Source organism: Stegostoma tigrinum, chromosome 2, assembly GCF_030684315.1.
Source record: "Stegostoma tigrinum isolate sSteTig4 chromosome 2, sSteTig4.hap1, whole genome shotgun sequence".
NCBI lineage: Eukaryota > Metazoa > Chordata > Chondrichthyes > Orectolobiformes > Stegostomatidae > Stegostoma > Stegostoma tigrinum.
Window position 1 is genome coordinate 120,683,852 of NC_081355.1, and position 27,686 is coordinate 120,711,537.

The 27,686-nt window shown below is 41.7% G+C and overlaps 1 protein-coding gene across 3 annotated transcripts in view; it reads right to left on the reverse strand.

Annotated features, from left to right (window-relative positions):
• LOC125461846 (rho GTPase-activating protein 21-like) overlaps positions 1 to 27,686 on the reverse strand; it is a 238,652-nt gene that overhangs the window by 13,370 nt on the left and 197,596 nt on the right. For all 3 annotated transcript variants that reach the window (XM_048551133.2, XM_048551142.2, XM_048551150.2), the window contains 7 exons: positions 13,469 to 13,624; positions 13,279 to 13,357; positions 5,872 to 5,945; positions 5,682 to 5,771; positions 3,804 to 3,929; positions 3,660 to 3,701; positions 1,078 to 1,183 (listed from right to left, as the gene is read on the reverse strand). In XM_048551133.2, the coding sequence (XP_048407090.2) occupies positions 1,078 to 1,183; positions 3,660 to 3,701; positions 3,804 to 3,929; positions 5,682 to 5,771; positions 5,872 to 5,945; positions 13,279 to 13,357; positions 13,469 to 13,624 (673 nt within the window). The remainder of the gene's footprint in view (positions 1 to 1,077; positions 1,184 to 3,659; positions 3,702 to 3,803; positions 3,930 to 5,681; positions 5,772 to 5,871; positions 5,946 to 13,278; positions 13,358 to 13,468; positions 13,625 to 27,686) is intronic.

A 27,686-nucleotide genomic window follows, 5' to 3' on the forward strand; every position in this document is an offset into this window, starting at 1 on the left:
GTCACAGTGAGTAGATGATAAGGTCACGCTAATGGACAAAAACATCCTCCAAACCAGCCTAGGTTATTGATATTGAAAGAAAGATCAGAAGATAAAAAGAAATTGCACAGCATACACACAAAATTATCACACTAATGTACAAATTATTGTGCAATTTTAATAACAAGTTATAGAATACGGTCACAAAACTTGCACATTTTCATATGTATATAAAGTCTCTAACATTTCTCTGATGGTGAAAGCTCAGCTGGGACACATTACTTGAATCAAATATTTCAAGTGCATTGATAACTTGCTTTAAGGATCAGCATCTCTTTTCTCACTGAAACTACACTGTGCATTTCAGCATTAAATAAATACAACATTCATTTAAAGTGCTTCAAATTTATATTGTTTTGTTTTCAATTGTTGTAAACTCAGTGAAATCATCAGTCCAAAATAAGAGTTATTTGATTCAGTTAAGCTAAAACAGGCTGGAGAATGGAAATTAAATAACAGAATGCAGTTTCGACATGATAATTTAAATTCAGCCCCAGCACGTGACAAAAAAAGGTGATACTGTCCAACACATTCACACACAGTTCCACAAACAAGATCAGACAAAAGTACAAAAAAACCCATCCAGCCACAAAGTCTTAGCTCTGTACTTTTTAGACTTCAAATGAAAATTTAATTTTTCAGATAACATTGCAGTAATGACCAATAACGTATGTCACCACATACATAATGAAATTGCAACTCCTGAAAACATTTCAGTCCTATGGTTAAAAAACGTGCATAGCTCACTATAGATTTATAAATAGAAAATCAATGTTACAGGACTATAAAAAACCTTCTGTCTTTCAAAAACAAAAACTATTTTCATGGATAACCAAGAACACTTATGTAAATAATTTGAGGTTATAGTTGTTTCACAAAATACAGCAATTCTTTTTTCCCCCTACTACAAGTATTTGCAGCTTTGAATGGGCAAATACAAGCATTTCAATCGTGAACTGTCTACTTCTGTAGGAAGCTGGTCAGTAACAATGACACTGTCTGTTACCGGACTCTGTAGTGTCTTGTTCAGGCAGTTACCTGAAACATCTCCTGGAGTAGTTCCTGTTCTCCCAATGTTGGTTAGCAAATGATCTATGTTTGGCACTGGCTGTGTATCAACTGTGCTTTCTTCCTGGACTGGTGTCTACATTCACAAGAGTAAGAAGATCAGAAAATTGTTTTCCTTTTACTGGAAAAAAAACACACCAGTAACCCAAGTCTAAATGAACACTAAACTTCTACATTGATTAACATGGTAAGATTGTTATTTGCTAGCACATTTCCATCAATGAAATACCCCAGCCAAAGTCTGAAAAGGTACGTTGCTTGTCTTTTAAAGCAATAACTAAATCTTGAGTTAACTGTTTATTCCACTATAAGTAAACTGGCAGCTAAGAAGGGCTTCTGGGGTATTTACCATCCAAAGCCCACTTTCCCCTTTGTTCTAAAAGCCAACTTCTTCCCAAATATTAAATTCAGCATTTTTCGATGAGTATGGGATTAAATTCTGCAAGGACCCAATTCCCTTTTGACAAATAAGAATATTTCCATTATTATACTAAAATTAAACTTATAGTATGCTGACAAAACATTTCCAATAATCAGAAATACATGGCCAATTGGCAGCATAGCACCTTTTGCCTGGTTTTGACAATGGTACTGAAGCTAAAATCAGAAAAGATAAAAATGTTACGTAGTTTAACTCAGTTTTTAGGGATTTACTCATGAAATGAAAAATACAAATTTTTGAACAAATTTCACAAAATTGATTATACGGCTGTGGGAAATGGGGTGGAACAAAAATGAGCTTTGAAATATTACCCTATATGCTGGCTTACTAGCTTGCAAACCCATTTTCTAGGATCAGTGACATTAATAGAGGCATTCTAATCAAGTTTAGAGATCAAATGAATCAAATTTGAGATGGCTGTTAGATCAATTTCTTTCACATGAAAATATACAACTTTAAGGTGTAATTGTGTAAAAGTTCACAATGTACGCTCTTGGTTTCCAAATTTTTTTTTTGAAAGATCTGGCACTGACCTCATGCAAATTACAATTTCTCCAGCCCAGGTGTGCACTGTATCAAATTTTATATTCTTCCACCTATGCAATGGAGATCAGACCAGTGATCCCAACTGACAAGTTTTAAAGACTGGTTCTCATCCTGGAAGCAACCCTGATTTTTCAGACCGTTTATAAGATTTATTAATATGCATGATTCTTGATTGACAGTTTGCACAGTGACAATGATGCACTGAACTGCTTTGCCAATATCACAGTCGCCAAGAAATTAGCTAGAACCAAGGTCTGATGCACTATTTCTCAAGTGTCTCACCATGAATTCGTAATTTTCTCCTACCTGGGGAAAGACTTTAAATCCTATATTGCAATTATGATTATTTACCGCCACCAAGGTCTGGAGCTGAATATCAAGCATTCACTTTCAAGGTGGTGGCTTATCTTCCACACCTCTCCGTCCCCCTCTCACCCCCAAAAAGCATTGGAACAATTGTTTATAATTATTCGGCACTTCTCTCAGAAACATATTTCCTCTTTTCTTTAAAGCCAGTATTAGATAATGATGCCACAAGTAGCACCAGGACTGCATTCCTTATTAACATGCTACTGGTTTTGCTGACACAATGAAAATGAGGCACTTTGAAACTAAGTCTTATAATGCTTGTAAACCTCTGGCTTACAGATTGTGTACACATCATTTTGCTTCAATTAGTCACAACTGTTTGTAAGTAATTCTTCCAAAATAATGACAGTCTGTTTAATAAAAAGCTTACTTTTCTCTCACAGTGAAGCATCATACATTGATAACTAATACTGATAACAGAAAAAAAAATCAAAACATGGCTTAAAAGGATGCAGCAAGGGATTTCATTTAGATTTCAGCTGAGAACACAGAGTCGAACAAGCAGATTTTTAATAACCTCAAAATTACACATATTAAAAAAGTTACTCCTTTCACTAGGTTTTATATTTTCCATTTAATACATATAACATTAATAAAACTTCCCTCATCCCTTTGCTGTACACAAAATCAGCATCCTATTGTATCAATTTGCAATTAAGGTACAAGTTGCATATCGAGGGCCAGTATGATAATCTTTCTGAATAATGCTAGTCTAAATTTAGAAAATTAAAAATAAAAGCAATGAATGCTGCACAGCTGCTTCCTTAACTTGGCTAGCACATCTTCATTTTTCATATTGCCATTATCTTTCCAGGCAGCAGCATTGCAACTTCGAATTTTTAATAGATCTTGTACTTTCAAACTTTGTTTATTTATAATAACTCATTTGTACCAGTACCAAACCAGTTAATTTCAATAGCAAAACATTTAAACTTTTACTACAGATAGTAAGGGAACATCATTTTGATTAAAATACAGTTTTATTAACTTGCCATCACAAGTATATTAAAGCATCAGTCTGCTGTGTTACAAAGGACAAAATAAACTCATCAATAATAAAAAATATGAACAAAAACACCTGGAAAAGAGTTACTGAAACCATTATTATAGATAAGGATACTGAGGCTGATTGACATCAGTTCCAGTTTGTTTTGTAGTACATCTTTAGGTATGCCTTGAAATTATTACTACTTACGGTTGCATTTTCATCACCTTCTTCAGTGAAAAACCAGTCATACTGAAAAGGGAAACCATTTTTTGTTTTAGTATAATTACTGATTCAAACAATCTTTTGCAAAAGTCCAACTATAACATGCAATAAAACAAATAAAAAACATACATGTTGTATCAGTGTTTCCACTATTTTGTACTGATCCGGCATGTGGGTAACCATGTGCATCATGTTGTCTTCTGATGTTCTGACAAGGGTTGGACCAAAAACAATGGCCAGATTTCTGGGTTCCATCTGAGGACACAATTGTTTTACATAATTTGAAGCAACAATGAAAGCATTACAGCACAATATCATGTCACATCAATTATATACTGTGATTAATGATAAATGATATGGTTAAAAATCACAATGCAATTTGGAACTTTATTATAAACAAGGAATTACATATCTAGATAATATTTTGACATTAGCAAAACTGAGTTACATTGCTGATAAATTAATATCTTGGACATGTTTTTAAGCTACAACACTGGTATCAATTCCACAATACAGAAAAGCGTACAGGTATGTCCTCTACACAAAGCAGGACAAATCCAAAATCAGGCCAATTACAGCTCCGGTCTGCTCTCAAACATTAGTAAATGGATGGAAGAGGGCATCAATAGTACTAACAAGCAACACTTGCTTGGCAACAACATATTCATTACTGTTCAGTTTGGGTTCTGCAAGGGTCGCTCAGCTCCTGACCTCTTTACAGGCTTAGTTCAAACATGGACAAAAGGACTGAGCTCCAGAGGCCAGGTGAGGCTGACCACCCTTGACTTCAAGGCTTTATTTAACAGAGTGTGACATCAAGGAGCCCTAGCAAAACTGGAGTCAATGGGAATCTGAGATAACTACCCGAATGGTTAGAATCATATTTAGCATAACGGAAGATGGTTGTGGCAGTTGGAGGTTAGTCACCTCAGCTCCAAAATTTCTTTGTGTAACTTCCTCAGGGGAGTGACCCAGGTTCAACACCTTTGATGATTTCTATCCATCATTACAGAAGTGGAGATGTTCACTGATGATTGCACAACGCCCAGCACCATTCACAACTTGTCAGATACTGAAACAGTCTGAACCCCAATGCAGCAAGACCCGGGCTATATCCAGGCCTGGGCTGACAACTGTCATATAACATAAGAATCAGTTACTGAGTATCTCCAACAGAGAATCTAATCATTTGCCCCATGGATTTCAATAACATTATCACTGCTGAATCCTGACCTACCAACACCCTACGAGTTACCACTGACCAGAAATTGAAGTAGAATGTCCATATACATACCTTGGCTACAACAGCAGGTCAGAGGGTTAGAATTCTGCAGTTAGTAACTCGCCTCTGATTTCTCAAAGCCTGTCCATCATATACAAGACTCGAGTCAAAAGTGTGACGAAATATTACTCACTTGCCTGGGTAAGTGCAGCGCCAACAACAGTCAAGAAGTTTGACACTATCCAGTACAAAAAACTTGCCTGATTGAAGTAACATCCCAAACATTCACTGCCTCCACACCCACAAAATGCACTATAGAAATTTACCAAAGTTCCTCAGACAATACCTTCAAAATCCAGGCTAACTACCACCTAAAAGAACAAGGGGAGTTGATACATGGGAATGCCACATTTACAAGTTCTCTTCCAAGCGACTCACCATCCTGAATTGGAAATATACTGTTACTCCTTCGCTATCACTGGGTCAAGATTCTGGAACACCCTAACAACACTGTGGGTGTACCTACACCAAATGGACGGCAGCAAAAGAAGAAAGGCAGCTCAGCATAACTTTCTCAAGTTCAGTTAGGGACTGGCAATAAACGCTGACATAGCCAGCGAAGCCCACATCCCCTGAATGAAAAAAAAGAACAAAATTTAAAGAAACTGTAAACACTGGCAACACTATTGCATGTCAAATTTTCAATTCATGAAATATCATTCTAATTTTCATGTAGCTTAAAATATATACAAATTTTCAATATATTGATGAATTTGAAGAGATACCTTGTTTTTTTCAGAGTTTTCAGCTACTGTTTTCAGATGCGCCGAAAGAAATTTCAATGTTTCGTAATGATGATCTGGCAAATCTCGGATCTGAAATCGTTTCAACATCAACAACAAAAAAGAGTATATGGACAACAGGTTTAATATTAATTATACATGTAAATTTTAGCCGATCATGAATGAGAATTACCAATTTTTTTAATGTCCTGAGTCTGTCCACTGAATCCTCTTTTCTGTTGGCTTCTATGAAATCAGCATATTTATCTGTAATAGAGATTATTTTAAGATTTCAATTATAAATACAGAAAAATTGACAATGTGATGCCAATGGCAATGCATGTATTTGCATTCTTAGGGAATTCTACAATTTTGAAATCATGAGGCTATGATATCATAGATGTGGTAATTATGAATTGGTCAGGTTTACCCAAGTAGGTGCATTACACACTTCTGTGAATTTATGGGAAAGGTCCTAATAATCTGGACTACATTTGATTAATTTTTTACAATTTAAATAACAACCCCAACACATCATCTTAGAAAGCAGCTCAATGAACTAAAATTAAGTTCAAATTGTAAGGTCAATAATTTAATTGGATTTTGAAAGTAAAAAGAGTGCTTGAATAATTCTTCAGTAAAAGTGCTGCATTGTCTGCTTCAAAGTGGGAGTTTCACCTGAATCTAATGGTTATTTCGTAAAAATAACTGATTAGCAGGGCATAGAGCTGGATGAACACAGCAGGCCAAGCAGCATTACAGGAGCAGAAGGCTGACGTTTCGGGCCTAGACCCTTCTTCAGAAATGGGGGAGGGGAAGGGGGTTCTGAAATAAATAGGGAGAGAGGGGGAGGCGGATAGAAGATGGTTAATGATGATAGATTGAGGAGACAGACAGGTTAAAAAGGTGGGGTTGGAGCCAGTAAAGGTGAGCTAGGCTGGTTTTGGGATGCGGAGGGGAGATTTTGAATCTTGTGAAGTCCATGTTGATACCATTGGGCTGCAGCGTTCCCAAGCAGAATACGAGTTGCTATTCCTGCAACCTTCAGGTAGCATCATTGTGGCACTGCAGGAGGCCCAGCCAAGCTCATCACCACCTCCCTAACCTATCCTTCCTCCCACCTCTCCCCTCAAGCCCTACCTTTCTCCCCACCTGCACTCATCTTTACTGACTCCAACCTCACCTCTTTGACCTCTGTCTCCTCTCAACCTATCTTCTTCTCGAACCATCTTCTATCCATCTCCCCCTCTTTCCCTATTTATTTCAGAACCACCCTTCCCCTCCCCCATTTCTGAAGGAGGGTCTAGACCTGAAACATCATCCTTCCTGTTCCTCTGATGCTGCTTGGCCTGTGTGTTCATCCAGCTCTGCACCTTCTAATCTCGGATTCTCCAGCATCTGCATTTCCTACTATCTCTGATTAACAGGACTTTTGGTAGCTTTAGCAGTACAAAAGCAATTTCCCTAACTAATTTCTGATTAGTTAGATTAATTTCTGACAATTGTTTTTATTGAGGTGAAATGAAAACAATCATTTGACTCAAATGATATAGTGGTGCATTGATTTTTAAAATGCAGATGAGCTTGTACAAGTACACAATGTAACAGAAAACAAATAGACAGTGAACATGTGAAAAGACAGAAAGGGAAAAGTCCGACTAGTCCAGTAAATAGCCTTGATGCTATAAACATCATTGAAGGAATTTAATGTAATTGACAAGGACTCAGCTCATTGATTGAAGAACTGATGGCATACCCTTATTGTGCTGGGAAAGGTCTAACTGGACTAAACAGCTGTCAGGGAACTAGCTGGTCAGTCAGATCTCTCCCAGAATTGAAGACACCAGGGGTTAAAATCCCACCTTCCAAGGGACAAACATTTATTGGACTAAACAGCTGTCAGGGAACTAGATGGTCAGTGTCAGATCGTCCCCAGAATTGAAGACTCCAGGAGCTGAAATCCCATCCTTCCAAGAGGGAAACAAAGGCCAGAAGCTCTCCATTACAAGAAACCAGAATTATGGCTGCTGTCAATAACATACCAAGGTGACAGAGGGTACAATAGTTGGGGTAGCATGGGAAGAGGCAGAGTTGGCTTTTACCAACCAATCCTCTATCGCCTAACTGTTTTTTTTGTACCAAGCACTCAGTCATTGAAAATTATCCACCCAGAAACTTCTGCAGGTTGTGTTACTGATGTGCGATTAAAGCTAACATACCGTTCTTTCTGCTTGTATTTTAGCCTTCAGATTACTCAGTGATGAGGAATCCAGGTCTTTCTACATCAACACTTTCTAACTTCTTACCATTTGAGAAATGGTCTGCACATCTGTTTTTCATACAAAAGTTATAAACACATTTTTTACACATTTTATTCCATCTACCAAGTTCTTATCTACTAGACAACTCATTCCCAGTTCTTTCTCCCCCCCCTTTGATTTAACCCATTTTTCTAATCGACCTGATCAGAGATGTTATGGAGTAAGTTATACTTCTGGAGTAAGTGGGACTTGAATCCCCAAATCCAATCCATTGATATATATTGTGAACAGCTGAGGCCCAAGTCCTTGTTATGATATTTAATTTTCTCTAGTCTGTCTGCCAAAGCAAGGATGACCTGTTTATCCCTCCTGTTTTCTGTCGGTTAGTTAATCCATAATCAATTAGCTCCTATCCTGTGCTTTATTTTGCCAAAACACATCATGGAAGATCATCAAAAGCTTTCTAAAGGTTCAAATATACCATAGTCACTGACTCCTTTTTATCAATTCTAACCATACTATGAAAACCAAGGGCTTTTAAATTGTGGGAGATCTCCTTCGAAATTTTTCAAGGTTTTAGTTAATCAGCAAGGCTACAAACAGTTTTCCAAATGAGAACTAAGTATCTATTTGACTGGGACGCCACAATGAATACTATTACCTAGGTGTTCAGCATACGGAAGTCTATTAGATACACACAGGTCACAATTAAAAACTAACTTGACTATCATTTGTCTTCCCTCTGGTGTTCATTTAAGGAAAGTCATTTATAACCTTGATAAATCTTTCATCTGAACTGCACTCAACATTAAAGCGTCCTCAAACTGCAGAGGTGAAATAGGAGTTTTGATCTCCTAATGACTAATTACCAAAATAGCTGTTGGAATTAAAAGAGGCTAAATGTCTTTGAACTGAATCACAGAATGGTTACAACACATAAAGGAGATGTCACCCAGCCAGCAGCTTCCTTTTGCCCTGTGACAATTTTTGACACTTTCCAAACTGCTTCGCTGCGAGTTCTAGAGTTGTGAGGAGGGGTCATTTGCCATGAAAAATTAACTCTGCTTTCTCTGTACAGATGCTGCCAGACCTGCTGAGCCTTTCCAGCAACTGAGATAACAAGGTGCAGAGCTGAATGAACACAGCAGGCCTAGCAGCATCAGGGGAGCAGGAAAGCTGACGTTTCAGGTCTGGACCCTTCTTCAGAAAAAGTGAAAAGTCAGCTTACCTGCTCCTCTGATGCTGCTTGGCCCGCTGTGTTCATCCAGCTCTACACCGTATTATCTCAAGATTCTCCAGCATCAGCAGCCCTTACTAGCCCTTTCCAATAACTTCCGTTTTTACCACATTACAATGTTGACTGTTGGATACCCTTCCCAGACTGTTCCCAGCAATGCTGCTGCAGAAGACCCTTTGCTGAGTGCTTCACTGCCATGCAGCAACAGGGCACTTTTCCCAGATTGCTTCACTGTGATTCTGACCGTGGTGCACTCTCTTCACAACAATACTGCTGTGGGATACTCTTCCCAGACTGCTTCACACTGATGCTGACTGTGGGACACTCTGGATCTCAGCCTATATTCGATTTCATCAATTGCTTATCTTCCTTTGCTGGATTACAAATTGATCCCAGTCCTCAGGATGGCATTTCTTTTGATCTAATACTATCTTAACTTCTTTTGTTAGTCATGGTTGATTTACTTTTTCCTTTGGGTATCTGTGCTATCAATGAAATGGAACTATTGTAGACCATGTGGTGTTAAATACAAGCCATTGCTTACCTATTGTCAGGTATTTGAACACATTTCCCAATCCACTACAGTCAATCTGCTCGCACCTGCATAATCTTTCATTTAGAAATTTCATAACAAACTACACTGCATTCAAGCTTAATGCAAAATTCTGACATACTATGGTCACAATCTCTCAAAGGCTCCTTTCAGCAAGGTTATTAATTAGCCATTTTTCATTATCTGTAGGAGCATTTTTCCCAAGCTGAGACAAAGACTCAGGAATATCTAACACTAAATACAAAATAGCTTGATCCTTAGTTGTCTATTCAATGTATTGCTCCAGAACCCAATCTTACATGCACTACAGGAATTCATCATCCACAGCAGCATTGCTGATTTGATGAAATCAGTCTACATGGATATTGAAGACAACCATTATTACTGTATGGCCCATGTTACTACATCTTTAGTTTCTTGATTATATGCTGTGCCCAACATATTATGACAGAGTGATGGACTATACTCAAGTTTGAACATTTCCTATGCTTTCTTAGTTTCTCAGCTCTACCCAAACTGATTACACATCCTGATCCTTCCATCTAAAACAGACTTGTTGTGCACTGATCTCACTCATACTAGCCTTCTCTTCCAAGGACATTCGGCCCAGCACTCTTTAGTACAACCCAACAGTCCTGCATTGTTTTCACTTTCCCCAAAATTGAGCGCAATGCCCAAGAATCTCAAGCCTTCTTATTCCTACCCCCACCTTGCCAAGGATTCATTCTTCTGCTCTCACCTATTTCTGTATTCCACAAATGGTACCAGGAGCAATCTAAAAATTACTTTAAAAAAAAATAATCATTCGTATTAACTTATTATGTACCATTCAAAATTATGGCTGCAGGACCATGCCTCCTTCTCCCATCCAGTGGCTAGTCATGCCCTGCCAGGCTGCTCTGCAGATGTTCAATTACACCTTTGATCCAAGCTCCAGGAAGGCAGTAAAGCAAACATAGCTAAAGCAACGATATTGTCAGAGACCCAGCCTTGGCTGCATTTCCCAGATGATAGATCAATTTCACCAATATTCAGAAATACTAGTCTAAAGACGAAACAAACTTGGGTTACACTTACGCTACGTACCTATTTCTAGTTGATAACCTCATTGCCAACCATTCCCCCCTCTCCCTCTATATTACTAAGTTATGGGTGACCTCATCTATAAATGTTCTATTCACTAAGTTCTCAGCCTCAGGGATGCATCACATTGCTTCAGAGCTTGCGTGACAGCCGGCATCATACAGCTACAAATACTGCAGCTGAAAATATACCTCAAATGTTTGATTATCAAGGATATGTGGAGTCTTCAGGAGTTCTCTCCCAGACAGAGCATGCAATTCCAGGAGTCAGAGCTACCCTGCCATTTTTTAATCTATAAGGTAATAAAATTTTATACTTAAAAGACGACTCACTGGTTACTTGCTTCTCTTCTTTTGTTGTCACTTAAATAATTGGAGGTCAACTGAAGTGCTTAACTTAAGCTTTATAATAAAGCAATGAAAAAAAATTTAAACTCCCAGCAGCCTTAGACTAATGTCCTAACTTTGGAACAAGAGTATCCCAAGTTCATTTTATTTTCTGACAAGTATTTCTGAATATTAGAAAAACAGCACAGCTACAATACTCAGCAACCAACTATCTCACAGCCTTCTTGGGAAGTCAGAGCTTGATTTATTTTCCCACACTTTGGTGAACCTGACCTTCTGTATGTTCTTCTCCCACCTGCAGGCCTGCAAGCCCCAAGCGCTTGATGAAAGACTAACAACTAGTGTGGGAAACAAGTTCACAGCAGAGCAGAGCAAGTGGATCAGACAGTGGAAACAGATCTTTCTCACTTTAGAGATTTTATTGAATTGAACCCGGATCCCTGTGAGGCAGCAGTGCTAACCATTTCTAATACTGCCATTTCTAAATTGTTTGTCTATTCATCCAGCATATTAAAACTTGTGAAAGTATCATTTACAGTATAAACATCTTTGCATTTTTACTATGTTAAAGGGCACAACAGAAATGCTCACTATTGATATTATGAGTAATCTATGATTTCCTAATTTCTAAAGGGGGTGTCCTGGATGAATTTGGAAGGAGAGGCTTCAAGTTTTAAGGAGAAACTGTCAGTCATCTTGTTTTCATTGGAGAACAAAATAAAAAAAGATAGCCCTGGTCTAAAAAGTTCAAGAATTGATAAAATATTGCGAGGTTAGATTTAGCTTGGACTGAGCACTGACACTGATGTAAAAAAATGCAAAGTTAGTATGCTCTCTGGCCATAACTTCTTCAGAGTAAAAATATTATCGAGCAATTTTGCAAATTTGTGGAAAGATACTCGGTCTAAACGAGTTCACACGGAACAAAAATGTCTCGCTCTTGGGTATTCTTTAATTAAACTTTAAAAGCAGCATATATCACATATCATTGTGCTTCTGTAGAGCAACTAAAGTTAAAAATGATAGCCATTTCTAAAACAGATTCTATTAATGTCCTTTAGTTCTAAAATCAAAAACATATTTCACATACGCATGATTAGAGGAACATAACAATTAGGAACAGAAATAGGCAACTTGGTCCTTTGCACTTGTTTCACTATTCAGTAGTCATAATTATTTGGTATGAAAACAGACTCTTCAGTCCAACTCATCCATGCCGAACAACTTTCCCAAACTTAACTAATTCTGCTGGCCTACAATTGGCCCATATCCCTCTGAAGCTTTCCCATTCATGTACCTATCAGAATGTCTTAATTGTAACTATGCCACATCTATCGGCAGTTCACTCCACATATGAACCACCTCTGTAGAAACGCTGCCCCTCAAGTTCCTTCTAAGTCTTTCTCTTCTTGCCTTTAAATATATCTCGAAGTTTTGAACTCCCGCAACCTAGCAAAAAACCTTGGCTATTCACCTTATTTATGCCCCTCATGATTTTATAAACCTCCATAAGGTCACCCCTCAACCTCCCATGCTCCAACCCTCCAGTCCTAGCAACTTCCATGTAAATTTTTTCTGAATCTTTTCCAATTTAATACTGTGTTTCCTATAGCAGGGCAACCAGAACTGTAAACAGTACTCCAAAAGTGCTTTCACCACCATCCTGTCTGATCTCAGCATAAATATTCTAACTCCTGTACTCATTGGTCCGAGCAAGGAAAGCAAGCATGGGAAACGCCTTCTTAACCACCCTATCTATGACACAACTTTCAAAGTACTATTTACCTAAACCGAGGTATCTGTTTGACAACACTCCCCAGCACTTTACTATTAACTGTATAAGTACTGCCCTTTTCTGTTTTACCAGAAAGCAATACCTGGTAATTAATCAAATTAAACTCTATCTGCCACTCATTAGCCCACAGGCCCAATTGGTCAAGATCCCTTTGTAATCTTAGATAACCTTCTTCAATCTCCACTATAGCCATCAATTTTGGTTTGATCCATAAAAGGTCATAGATTTTATCTTCACTTTCCTGAATAGACCTTATAACCCTGAATGCCCTTGTACACCAAAGCAGAAAAACGTACACATGACAACAGTCAACAACATACTCACCATTTGTGAAGAGGGGTTCTGGAAGTTTTCTGAAGAAGGATTTCAGTAAACTACTGATAACATTCAGATCACGCCATTTCTGTATTTTAAAACATTTTAAAAAGGGAAACAACTTATTTCTGTTATTTGTATAAATGTGCTTTTAAAATTATTTCTAAAGGCATTCAGAACAGATATTTTGGAAACTTACATCATCCAAAAGATCAATATCAGTCACTCCTTTGTTCAGTTCCTCTTGTAAGCTTGAAATAGCAGCATTATTTCCAGGCACTCTGTAGATTCCAGTGTACTCAAGTCCTTTCTCTTCAACTAAATTGCAGCAAACTTCCACAATCAGTGGTACATACTAGGAAACAAAAAATGAAATAATTTTTGAAAGATGCCACATTACTTGTCCATAAAACTGTATTTTAGTACAAATAATGATTGAGAGGCTTTAAAACCATTTCAGTGCTGCACTGTCATTACCTTCCAGAATTCTTCATACATTGAAGCCTCAGTATTGCAAAATACCACAAACATCAAATTAATATAAATTGCAGAATTTATTAATGTAGGACCATACAAAATAAGAACAGGAGTAAGCCGTTTAGCCCCTAAAGCCTGCTTTATCCTTCAACAGGATTGTGGTTGATCCAACATTCCTCATATCCAGGCATTTTCCCAACTGATGAAGATTCTATTGCATTCTTCAACATATGCAAGGATTCTTCCCTCAGCAGCAAGGGTTCCAAAAGACTTGACCAGAGAAGAAATTTCTCATCTCAGTCTTAAAGTAGTGCCCCTTTATTCTGAGGCTTTGGTCTTTAAATCTAGACCCACCCATGAATGGAAACACACTCCTGGTTGTTCTTTGAAAATAAAAACTTAATATACTTGCTTATTCTCACTACTATGAAAATACTATATGGTGTCCAGCATTAGGTGTGGTTTCACAATTGGACAAGGCTGACTAAACAATTCCACCGATGCTAAGAATTACATGAATAACCAATTCAAGGTCATCAAAGTCACAGAACTGCTCACCTACACATGGTACAAACTGCATATGTTCACACACCCTTTCCTTTGCAAACAGAAGGGATATGTCCAAATGTTGTATCTTTATAGATTAAAAAAAATGCTTGGGTAGCAGCCATTTGATACAGCAGCACCTTACAATCAGAGTCCATTTTGCAAACCAATCAGCACTGCTCTTGTTGCGGTCCCTTTGAAATTTGGTATTCTTTTGCTCTGTCCTGATAAGTGCCAAATAAAAGTCTTAACAAGTTTTCCTTCCCCCCAATCAACTCAAATTCTGTACTACTGGAGGCCATGAAAGGCTTAACTTAGGCAGTCTATAATTTCTTACTCTGTTCATAATGCTGGTAAAAGCACATTTATTCATACTTTATAATCATTCCAAGATGGTGCAAGGAGATTTTCTTACTGAACCATTGCAATACTGCAAGTGATTTCAGTTCTGACCAAAAACAAAGCAAGATTAGAAACAAGATCTTCAAAATTAATTATCACGCTAGTCAATCACACATGATAGACACAATCACACCTATTGAGCACAACCAGCATTTTCCAATTCTATTTATGATCCACAGTATTTTGTTTCTTCATGAAGTTAATTTATACTACTAAGCTTTTTATTTAATTCACTTATGGGACATGAGTATCACCAACCAGGCAAGTACTTATTGCTAGTTCATAGCTATCCTTGAGAAAGTGGCAATTAGCTGCCTTCTTGAATCACTGCCATCCATGTGGTGTAGGCAGACTCACAATTCTGTTTGGGGAAGGAATTTCCAGATTTTGAACTGGTGGCAGTGAAGGAACTGCAACGTATTTAAAGGTCAAGATGATGAGTGGCTTGGAGGGGAGCTTTCAGGTGGTGTTCCCAAGTATCTGTTGCCCTCATCCTTTAGATCAAAATGGTCATGGGTTTGGAAGATCTCAGACCATAAGCCCAGAAGATATCAGAACAGAATAAGGTCATTCAGCCCACTGAATCATCTCCACAAATGACTTCCACAGCCTTTTGTGGCAATGAGTTCCACAGGCTCAACACCCTCTGGCTGAAGAAATTCCTCCCATTTCGGTTCTAAACAGGCTTCCCTCCCCACCAATCCTTCTAAAATCCACCAAATTACGGACCCAGAGTGGTCAATTGTTTCTCATACGAAAAGCTTTTCTTTCCTGGTATCTGGACTGAGTCCAAGGCTAGCACATTGTTCCTTAGCTACCTAAAGATTTTTGGCAAATTTGTGCACTGCATTTTGTAGATGGCACACCCTGCTGTTACTGTGTGTCAGTGATGGAGAGAGTGGAAGCTTGTGGATGCGGTGCCAATCAGGCAGTTGCTTCGTCCTGGATGGTGTCAAGCTTCTTGACTGTTGTTGGAGCTGTACTCATCCAGGCAAATGGGGAGTATTCCAACTCCACTATACTGGCAAGTCCAGTACAGCTGTTCAATAATAATGCTTAGGATACGGATAGTGGAAGATTCAGTGAAAGTAATGCCAGTGTCAAAGAACAATGGTTAGGTTGCCTTGCATTTGTGCAGCCCCAGTGTTACATGCCACTTTTCAGCCCAAACCTTGACACTGTACAGGTTTTAGTGCATGGGATCACTGACTGCTTCATTATACGAGTCATTGAGAGTGAAGCTGAAGATTGCGCAATCAGTAAACATCTCCACCTCTGACCATGTAATGGTGGGGGTGGGGTGGGGGGGCAGAGTTTATAATGTAGTGGTTGGAAGCCAGTTTTCAGATTAAAAAACAAAGACGTAGCGAGATCTTGGCAAAACGCCTCGTTTCTACATTGTTGCTGACCAGATGCACAACCAAAAATATGAATTGGGACATTGTTCAAGTCCTGATGCATGCTGCACTAGGAAGTGCTCTGGAAATTTCAACTTCTGAGGGGGATAATTCCTTGCTCCCCAGTCCCTCTGCGTTGGAACAGGGAACAGGGCAGAACAGTACAAGCCCTTCAGCCCACCATGTTGTGCTGAACTTTTACCCTAAACCTAAGGTCTATCTAACCACCACCCCTACCTTATACTATCATCCATATACCTATCTAATAGCCTCTTAAATACTCCTAGTGAGGCCAACTCCACTACCCTCTCCAGCAATGCATTCCACACCCCGACCAGAGTAAAAAACTCCCCTCTGATGTCTCCCCTATATCTACCTCCACTCACTTTAAAACTATACCCTTTCGTAATAGCTACCTCCACCCTAGGGAAAAAAATCTGTCTGTCCACTCTATCTATGCCTCTGATTATTTTGTACACCTCTATCAAGTCACCTCTCATCCTTGGTTGTTCTGAAGAGAACACCCCTAGCTCACTCAAACTTTCCTTGTAAGACCTTCCCTCCATTCCAAGCCACATCCTGGTAAATCTCCTCCACACCTTTTCCAATGTTTCCACATCTTTCCTGAAATGAAGCGACCAGCACTGGACACAAACTCCAGATGTGGCCGAATCAGGCTTTTGTGAAGCTGAAGCATAACTTCACAGCTCTTGAACTCAATCCCTCTACTAATGAAAGCTAATACACCATACAGCTTCCTAACAACTCTATCCACCTGGGTGGCAGCTTTCAGGGAACTGTGGACATGAACCCCAAGATCCCTCTGTTCCTCCACCCTGCCAAGAATCTTTCCATTAGCCCTGTGCTCTGTTTTCAAATTTGTCCTTCCAAAATGAATCAGAGTTAAACTCCATCTGCCACTTCTCAGCCCAGTTCGGCATCCTATCAATGTCCCTTTGTAACCTAGAACAGCTCTCCGCACTATCCACCCAACTCGAACCACCTTCGTATCGTCCGCGAACTTACTAATCCATCCGCCCACTCCTACATCCAAAGCATTTACAAAAAAATCACACACAGAAGAGGACTCAGAACAGATCTTTGTGGTACACCACTCATAACTGGGCACCATGTTGGACTTTTGCTGTCTGCTACCACCCTTTGCATTCGAAGGGTCAGCCAATTCTGAATCCAATCAGCCACATTTCCCCCATCCCATGCCTCCTTACTTTCTGCATGAGCCTATCATGAGGAACCTTATCAAACACCTTACTTAAATCCATGTATACCACATGCACTGCTCTACCTTCATCCACGTTTTTGGTCACCTCTTCAAACAATTCAATAAGGTTTGTGAGGCATGATCTACCCCTCACAAATCCATGCTGACAGTCATGAAGCAAACGGAGCCTAACCAAGTGATCATTAATCCTATCTCTCAAAGCCCTTTCCAATAATTTGCCCATCACTGACACAAGGCTAACTTGCTGTAATTTCCAGGGTTATCCCTGTTCCTTTTTTTGAACAAGGGAATGACGTTTACTCTTCTCAAATCTTCCGGCACTATACCCGCAGACAGCGAGGACAAAATGACTGTCGCCAAAGGCCCTGCAATCCCTTCCCTTGCTTCCCATAGAATCGTTGGATAAATGCCATCAGGGCCAGGGGACTTATCTATCTTGAAGTTCCTCAAAATTCCCAGGACATCATCTTTACTAACATCGACGTCCTCTAGCCAACCAGCCTGTTTCACATGTCGACCTCTACGACTAGATCCCTCTCAGTTGTGAATAGTGAAGAAAAGCATTCATTAAAGGACCTCTCCTATCTCCTTAGGCTCCGTGCACAAATTCACTTTACAATCCTTGACTGGCTCTACTCTTTCTCTGGTTTTTCACTTATTCCGCATGTATTTGTAAAAAGCCTTGGAGTTTTCCATGGTCCTATCTGTCAAGGTTTTCTCGTGACACCTTACAGCTCTCCCTAAGCCCTTTCTTCAGCTCCTTCTTGGCTAACATGTATCCCTCTACAGCCTTTTCCGATCCTTGTTTCCTAAACTTTATAGAAGCACCCTTCTTCCTCTTAACCAGTCGTTCAAGCTCTCGAGAACCAAGGCTCCCTCACTTGATCGCATCTTCCCTGCCTGATAGAATCAAACCTATTTTGAGTGCGATGAACCCGGAAGACTGCAGCTAAGGTAAGGCAGTTTTTTAAAAATTACTTACCGGTAGCGGGCAGCAGTGTTTTCTTTTTCACAGAAGGAGCGGGAGCAGCGGAGGAAGTGATGAGGACCAGAGGGGCAGCCAGGAAGGAAAGCAGTGACCATATATATCAGCAAAGTGGCTAAACCAGAGACTCTACAACTGTAGTGTCTCCCACCCGCCCTCCTCCTCTAACCTAGTTAATAAGGTAAGGTTCATTCTAAACTTTCTCTATTGAATATAAGTTTGTTATTAATTTTATAGCAACTTGAACTAAGCTTTCTACTTTAGTACTGAGTGCGTGTTCAGATAAGTGGAGTATGGATGCTAGGGCAGTTGCTTGCTCCTCCTGCAGAATGTGGCAGGTGGGAGACATGGCACACGTCTCCGCTGGCTACATCTGCTGGAACAGCACCCAACTCCAGCTCCTTGAAAACCGTGTTAGGGAAATGGAGCTGGAGCTGGATGAGCTACGGATCATTCGGGAGGCAGAGGGGGTAACTGAGACGAGTTACCGGGAGTTGGTCACTCCAAAGGCTCAGGACAAGGATAGATGGGTTACGGTTAGGGGAGGAAAGGGGACAGACAGACAGTACAGAGATCCCCTGTGGGCATTCCCCTCAGCAATAAGTATACCGTTTTGGATACTGCTGGGGGGGGGATGACCTACCAGAGGTAAGCCATAGTAGTCAGTTCTCTGGCAATGAGCCTGACACTGTGGCAAAGAAGGGAAGGGGGCAGAATAGAAAAGTACTCATGGTAGGGGACTCGATAGTTAGGGGAATCGACAGCAGATTTTGTGGTCAGGATCGGGATTCCCGGAAGGTATGTTGCCTCCCTGGTGCCAGGGTCCGGGACGTCTCCGATCGGGTGTATAAGGTTCTAAAAGGGGAGGGCGAACAGCCAGAAATCGTGTTACATATTGGCACTAATGATATAGCCAGAAAAAGGATTGAGGATATAAAAAGTGATTTCAGGGAATTAGGATGGAAGCTGCAGAGCAGGACGAACAGAGTAGTGTTCTCTAGTTTACTACCGGTGCCAGGAGATAGCAAGGCGAGGAACAGGGAGCGGGCGCAGCTTAACACGTGGCTGCGCAGCTGGTGTAGGAGGGAGGGCTTCAGATATGTAGATAATTGGGATGCCTTCTGGGGAAGGTGGGACCTGTACAAGAAGGACGGATTGCATCTGAACTGGAAGGGGACCAATGTCCTGGGTGGAAGGTTTGCTTGAGTAGTTCGAGAGGGTTTAAACTAGTATGGCAGGGGGATGGGAACCTGAGCTGTATACCGGAGGTGAGAGTTGATGCAGGTGAGGCAATAGCAAGAGGTAGACCAGCTAGAGGGAAGGATTTTCCTGGGAAGGAAACAAGGGATCGGTTAAAGTGCATTTGCTTTAACGCAAGGAGTATCAGGAATAAAAGTGATGAACTTAGAGCATAGATCAGTACCTGGTGCTATGATGTTGTGGCCATAACAGAGACATGGGTTTCTCAGGGGCAGGAATGGTTGCTGGATGTTCCAGGGTTTAGAGCATTTAAAAAGAATAGGGAGGGGGGAAAAAGAGGTGGGGGTGTAGCACTACTAATTAGAGAGGGTATCACAGCTACAGAAGCCTACCGAGTTAGTGTGGGTGGAAATTAGGAACAGCAAGGGAGTAGTCACCTCGTTAGGGGTTTACTACAGGCCCTCCAATAGCAGCAGGGAGATTGAAGAAAGCATAGGTCGGCAGATTTTGGAAAAGTGTGCACGCAGTAGGGTTGTTGTAATGAGTGACTTTAACTTTCCCAATATTGATTGGAACCTCCTTTGAGCAGAATATTTGAATGGAGCTGTTTTTGTAAGGTGTGTTCAGGAGGGTTTCCTAACTCAGTACGTTGACAGGCCAACGAGGGGAGAGGCCATTCTAGACTTGGTGCTCGGAAACGGGCCGGGGCAGGTATCAGATCTTGTGGTGGGAGAGCATTTTGGTGACAGTGACCATAACTGCCTCACATTCTACATAGCTATGGAGAAGGAGAGGATTAGGCAAAATGGGAGGATATTTAATTGGGGAAGAGGAAACTATGATACGATTAGACATGAGTTAGGAAGCATGGACTGGGAGCAATTGTTCCATGGTAAAGGCACTATAGACATGTGGAGACTGTTTAAGGAACAGTTGTTGCGAGTGATGAATAAATATGTCCCTATGAGACAGGCAAGAAGGGGTAAGATAAAGGAACCTTGGATGACGAGAGCGGTGGAGCTTCTAGTGAAAAGGAAGAAGGTAGCTTACATAAGGTGGAAGAAGCTAGGGTCAAGCTCAGCTCTAGAGGATTACAGGCAGGCGAGGAAAGAGCTCAAAAATGGTCTGAGGAGAGCCAGGAGGGGGCACGAGAAAGGCTTGGCAGAACGGATTAGGGAGAACACAAAGGCATTTTACACTTATGTGAGGAATAAGAGAAAGAGTAGGGCCGATCAGGGATAGCATAGGGAACTTGTGTGTGGAGTCTGAGGCGGTGGGGAAGCCCTAAATGAGTTTTTTGCTTCTGTCTTTATGAAAGAAATGAACTTTGTAGTGAATGAAACCTTTGAAGAGCAGGTGTGCATGCTGGAATGGATAGAGATAGAGGAAGCTGATGTGCTGAAAATCTTGTCAAACATTAAGATTGACAAGTCGCCAGGCCCGGACCAGATTTGTCCTCAGCTGCTTTGGGAAACGAGAAATGCAATTGCTTTGCCACTGGCGAAGATCTTTGCATCCTCGCTGTCCACTGGAGTCGTACCCGAGGACTGGAGAGAGGCAAATGTAATTCCTCTCTTCAAGAAAGGAAAGAGGGAAATCCCCGGCAATTACAGACCAGTAAGTCTCACATCTGTCGTCTGCAAGGTGTTAGAAAGGATTCTGAGGGATAGGATTTATGACCATCTGGAACAGCATGGCTTGATTAAATGCAGTCAACACGGCTTTGAGGGGGGCAGGTCATGCCTCACAAACCTTATCGAGTTCTTTGAGGATGTGACTAGAAAAGTTGATGAGGGTCGAGCTGTGGATGTGGTGTATATGGACTTCAGCAAGGCATTTGATAAGGGTCCCCATGGTAGGCTCATTCAGAAGATCAGGAGGAATGGGATACAGGGGAACTTAGCTGTCTGGATACAGAATTGGCTGGCCAACAGAAGACAGCGAGTGGTAGTAGAAGGAAAATATTCTGCCTGGACGTCAGTGGTGAGTGGTGTTCCACAGGGCTCTGTCCTTGGGCCTCTACTGTTTGTAATTTTTATTAATGACTTGGATGATGGGATTGAAGGATGGGTCAGCAAGTTTGCAGACGACACGAAAGTTGGAGGTGTTGTTGACAGTATGGAGGGCTGTTGTAGGCTGCAGCGGGACATTGACAGGATGCAGAGATGGGCTGAGAGGTGGCAGATGGAGTTCAACCTGAATAAATGCGAGGTGATGCATTTTGGAAGGTCAAATTTGAAAGCTGAGTACAGGATTAAGGATAGGATTCTTGGCAGTGTGGAGGAACAGAGGGATCTTGGTGTGCAGATACATAGATCCCTTAAAATGGTCACCCAAGTGGACAGGGTTGTTAAGAAAGCATATGGTGTTTTGGCTTTCATTAACAGGGGGATTGAGTTTAAGAGTCGTGAGATCTTGTTGCAACTCTATAAAACTTTGGTTAGACCGCACTTTGAATACTGCGTCCAGTTCTGGTCGCCCTATTATAGGAAAGATGTGGATGCTTTGGAGAGGGTTCAGAGGAGGTTTACCAGGATGCTGCCTGGACTGGAGGGCTTATCTTATGAAGAGTGGTTGACTGAGCTCAGACTCTTTTCATTGGAGAAAAGGAGGAGGAGAGGGGACCTAATTGAGGTATACAAGATAATGAGAGGCATAGATAGAGTTGATAGCCAGAGACTATTTCCCAGGGCAGAAAAGGCTAACACGAGGGGACATAGTTTTAAGCTGGTTGGAGGAAAGTATAGAGGGGATGTCAGAGGCAGGTTCTTTACACAGAGAGTTGTGAGAGCATGGAATGCGTTGCCAGCAGCAGTTGAGAAAGCAAGGTCATTGGGGTCATTTAAGAGACTGCTGGACATGCATAGGGTCACAGAAATTTGAGGGTCAATGGTCGGCACAACATCGTGGGCTGAAGGGCCTGTTCTGTGCTGTACTGTTCTATGTTCTATCGAGTACACGCAGTATGCATTCCTTCAACAATCTCCACATTTCATTAGTGCTCTTCCCTGACAGCATCTGTTGCCATTTTACGTTACCCAGTTCTTGCCTAACAGAATTGTAATTACCCTTCCCCCCAATTATAAACCTTACCCTGCTGCAGTACCTATCATTTTCCACGGCGATTGTACAAGTAATAGATTTATGATTGCTACCGCCAAAATGCTCTCCTACCAACAGGTCTAACACTTGGCCTGGTTCATTACCTTAGCACCAAATCTAAAGTGAACTCACTTAATGTTGGTCAATGTACTACGTCAGGAATCCTTCCTGAACACAGGACAAAATTCACGCCATCTAAACAATTACAACTAAAATGTTTCTAATCAATATTTGGAAAGTTGACATCACTCATGACTACAACCCTGTGATTTCTGTACCTTTCCACTATCTGCCTCCCAATCTGCTCCTCCACTTCTCTGCACCTATTAGAGGGTCTCTAAAAAAACCCCAAGTGACTGCTCCTTTCTTGTTCCTGACCTCAATGCAAACTGACTCTGGAAACGTATTCTCGAACTGCCTTTTAGTAGCTGCGATACTAGTCCTCACTAGCAATGCCACTCCCCCACCTCTTTTACCACCCTTCCTATCTCTTTTAAAGCATCACAATCCCAGAACTTCTAACAACCATTCCTGTCCCTGAGTCACCCAAGTTTCAGTAATGGCCACAACATTGTCATTCCAAGTACTGACCCATGCTTTGAGTTCATCTGCCTTATTTCTCCGATACTTCTAGCATTGAAGTATACACACTTCAAAACTATCCCCGTGTCCACAATTATGCTCCATTGACCGCATTTCTTTATCAACAACCTCGCTCCCTGTTGTGTCTGTTGGAAGGCTGAATACCTCATCCTCTGAACAACAAATGTGGTTCCCAAAACCCTGCCAATCTCATTTAAACCAGCCCATACAGCTCGAGTAAACCTCCCTCTGAGGATATTTGTGCCCTTCTGGTTTAGGTGCAACCCAACCTTACTGTATCGGTCCCACCTTCGCCAGAATGTGCTCCAATTATCCACATAATGGAAGTCCTCCCTCCTACACCAGCCCTGTAGCCACATGTTCAGCCGCACTCTCTCCCTAGAGGAAAAGGCTTGGGGAATTCGGTAGTACTTACATGGATAGACAACCAGGAAATATTGGATCAAATTTAATTTTGTATGTGGCTAACTGCACAACTGATTTCATTACGTCCATTACCATACAGTTGCGCCACCTTTCCCTTCATCCACCCACTATTACCCAGACTGAATATTTAAATTTACTATATAGCATCCAACTCTGCAAGGTCCATCTCATTTTCACTAATCGAGGACTACGTGGGAGTGTCCCAGTGGACGGTGTGCTGTGAATTTTTGTGCAACCAGAGGTCAAAAGACATAGAACATAGAATAGTACAGCACAGAACAGGCCCTTCAGCCCACAATGTTGTGCCGACCATTGATCCTCATGTATGCACCCTCAAATTTCTGTGACCATATACATGTCCAGCAGTCTCTTAAATGACCCCAATGACCTTGCTTCCACAACTGCTGCTGGCAACGCATTCCATGCTCTCACAACTCTCTGCGTAAAGAACATGCCTCTGACATCCCCTCTATACTTTCCACCAACCAGCTTAAAACTATGACCCCTCGTGCTAGCCATTTCTGCCCTGGGAAATAGTCTCTGGCTATCAACTCTATCTATGCCTCTCATTATCTTGTATACCTCAATTAGGTCCCCTCTCCTCCTCCTTTTCTCCAATGAAAAGAGACCGAGCTCAGTCAACCTCTCTTCATAAGATAAGCCCTCCAGTCCAGGCAGCATCCTGGTAAACCTCCTCTGAGCCCTCTCCAAAGCATCCACATCTTTCCTATAATAGGGCGCCCAGAACTGGACGCAGTATTCCAAGTGCGGTCTAACCAAAGTTTTATAGAGCTGCAACAAGATCTCACGACTCTTAAACTCAATCCCCCTGATAATAAAAGCCAAAACACCATATGCTTTCTTAACAACCCTGTCCACTTGGGTGGCCATTTTAAGGGATCTATGTATCTGCACACCAAGATCCCTCTGTTCCTCCACGCTGCCAAGAATCCTATCCTTAATCCTGTACTCAGCTTTCAAATTCGACCTTCCAAAATGCATCACCTCGCATTTATCCAGGTTGAACTCCATCTGCCACCTTTCAGCCCATCTCTGCATCCTGTCAATGTCCCGCTGCAGCCTACAACAGCCCTCTACACTGTCAACGACACCTCCGACCTTTGTGTCGTCTGCAAACTTGCTGACCCATCCTTCAATTCCCTCGTCCAAGTCATTAATAAAAATTACAAACAGTAGAGGCCCAAGGACAGAGCCCTGTGGAACTCCACTCACCACTGACTTCCAGGCAGAATATTTTCCTTCTGCTACCACTCGCTGTCTTCTGTTGGCCAGCCAATTCTGTATCCAAGCAGCTAAGTTCCCCTGTATCCCATTCCTCCTGACCTTCTGAATGAGCCTACCATGGGGAACCTTATCAAATGCCTTACTGAAGTCCATATACACCACATCCACAGCTTGACCCTCATCAACCTTTCTAGTCACATCCTCAAAAAACTCGATAAGGTTTGTAAGGCATGACCTACCCCTCACAAAGCCGTGTTGACTGTATTTGATCAAGCCATGCTCTTCCAGATGGTCATAAATCTTATCCCTCAGAATCCTTTCTAACACCTTGCAGACGACAGACGTGAGACTTACCGGTCTATAATTGCCGGGGATTTCCCTATTTCCTTTCTTGAAGAGAGGAATTACATTTGCCTCTCTCCAGTCCTCAGGTACGACTCCAGTGGAGAGCGAGGATGCAAAGATCTTCGCAAGTGGCGAAGCAATTGCATTTCTCGCTTCCCAAAGCAGTCGAGGACAAATCTGATCCGGGCCTGGCGACTTGTCAATCTTAATGTTTGACAAAATTTTCAGCACATCAGCTTCGTCTATCTCTATCCATTCCAGCATGCACACCTGCTCTTCAAAGGTTTCATTCACTACAAAGTTGGTTTCTTTCGTAAAGACAGAAGCAAAAAACTCATTTAGGGCTTTCCCTACCTCCTCAGGCTCCACACACAAGTTCCCTATGCTATCCCTGATCGGCCCTACTCTTTCTTTGACCATTCTCTTATTCCTCACGTAAGTGTAAAATGCCTTTGTGTTTTCCCGGATTCCTTCTGCCAAGCCTTTCTCGTGCCCCCTCCTGGCTCTCCTCAGACCATTTTTGAGCTCCTTCCTTGCCTGCATGTAATCCTCTCTAGCTGAACTTGACCCTAGCTTCCTCCACCTTATGTAAGCTACCTTCTTCCTTTTCACTAGAAGCTCCACCGCTCTCGTCATCCAAGGTTCCTTAATCTTACCCCTTCTTGCCTGTCTCAGAGGGACATATTTACTCATCACTCCCAACAACTGTTCCTTAAACCGTCTCCACATGTCTATAGTTCCCTTACCATGGAACAACTGCTCCCAGTCCATGCTTCCTAGCTCATGTCTAATCGCATCATAGTTTCCTCTTCCCCAATTAAATATCCTCCCATTCTGCCTAATCCTCTCCTTCTCCATAGCTATGTAGAATGTGAGGCAGTTATGGTCACTATCACCAAAATGCTCTCCCACCACAAGATCTGATACCTGCCCCGGCTCGTTTCCGAGCACCAAGTCTAGAATGGCCTCTCCCCTCGTCGGCCTGTCAACGTACTGAGTTAGGAAACCCTCCTGAACACACCTTACAAAAACAGCTCCATTCAAATCTTCTGCTCGAAGGAGGTTCCAATCAATATTAGGAAAGTTAAAGTCACCCATTACAACAACCCTACTGCGTGCACACTTTTCCAAAATCTGTCGAACTATGCTTTCTTCAATCTCCCTGCTGCTATTGGAGGGCCTGTAGTAAACCCCTAACGAGGTGACTACTCCCTTGCTGTTCCTAATTTCCACCCATACTGACTCAGTAGGCAGATCTTCCTCGACACAGGAAGCTTCTGTAGCTGTGATACCCTCTCTAATTAGTAGTGCTACACCCCCTCCTCTTTTTCCCCCCTCCCTACCCAAAAATAAAAAGCACAGCAGATTCAAGTCAGGGAACTTTTCAAGTGCAGCAGCAATTTAACTATCACTACTGCTAATCAAAATAACCAGGCCCTGACATCAAATCTCTCAATTAGGAACATTTTAAAAGAAGTCAGCATGAAGAATCAGAATTGAAGATATTGTTTCCAAGATACCAGCAAGGATCAAAGGGAGAAGTGAAACTGGAAGGTGAATCAGGAACGAACAAGTAGATGACTTCAGTAGTGAGTCAGAAAACAGTTACTACATAACAGGAAGTTGAACTTCCACAGTTTAGAAGTGGGGATCAAAGAAAATTGGGAGAAGCAATGCCTGGGTGGCTCCCTGCTGCATTTCTGTTGCAGGGAACTTAACAGGTGAGATCTGGGAGTTGAATTAGCTGCCAAGGGGACCAGTCATTAACATTGCCCAAGGCTCCAATTAGGTGCAATCTTACAGCCACACAGTTTGTTGGGGTCAGTACAAGCTGTAGTGAGGAAGCTACGACAATGACAGGCCACAACTGCAGCTCAGCTAAATCCAAGTGGAGAACATTCACCTCTATCCTAATAAATATTGCAGTCTAGATGTAGTTTACTTGCTCAATAGAATGGAATCCCTACAGTGTGGAAACAGACACTTCGGCCTAACAAGTCCACACCAAACCCGTGCATCCTACCCAGACCCATCCCCCTATAACCCACCTAAACCTACACCGCTCTGAACACTATGGCAATTTAGCATGGCCAATCCACTTAACCTGCACATCTTTGCACTGTGGGAGGAAACCGGAGAACCTGGAGGACCCGCGCAGACATGGGGAGAATGTGCAAACTCCACACAGACAATCCTGAGGCTGGAATTGAGCAGCACACCAAACATTAGGGTGGCACAGTGGCTAGCACTACTGCCTTCAGAGTGCCAGAGACCCAGGTTCAATCCCACCCTTGGGCGACTGTCTGTGCGGAGTCTGCACATTCTCCCCATGTCTGCGCGAGTTTCCTCCGGGTGCTCCAGTTTCCTCTCACAGTCTAAAGAGGTGGACTGACTATGCTAAACTGCCCATTGTGCCCAGGGATGTTTAGATTTAGTGGGTTAGACA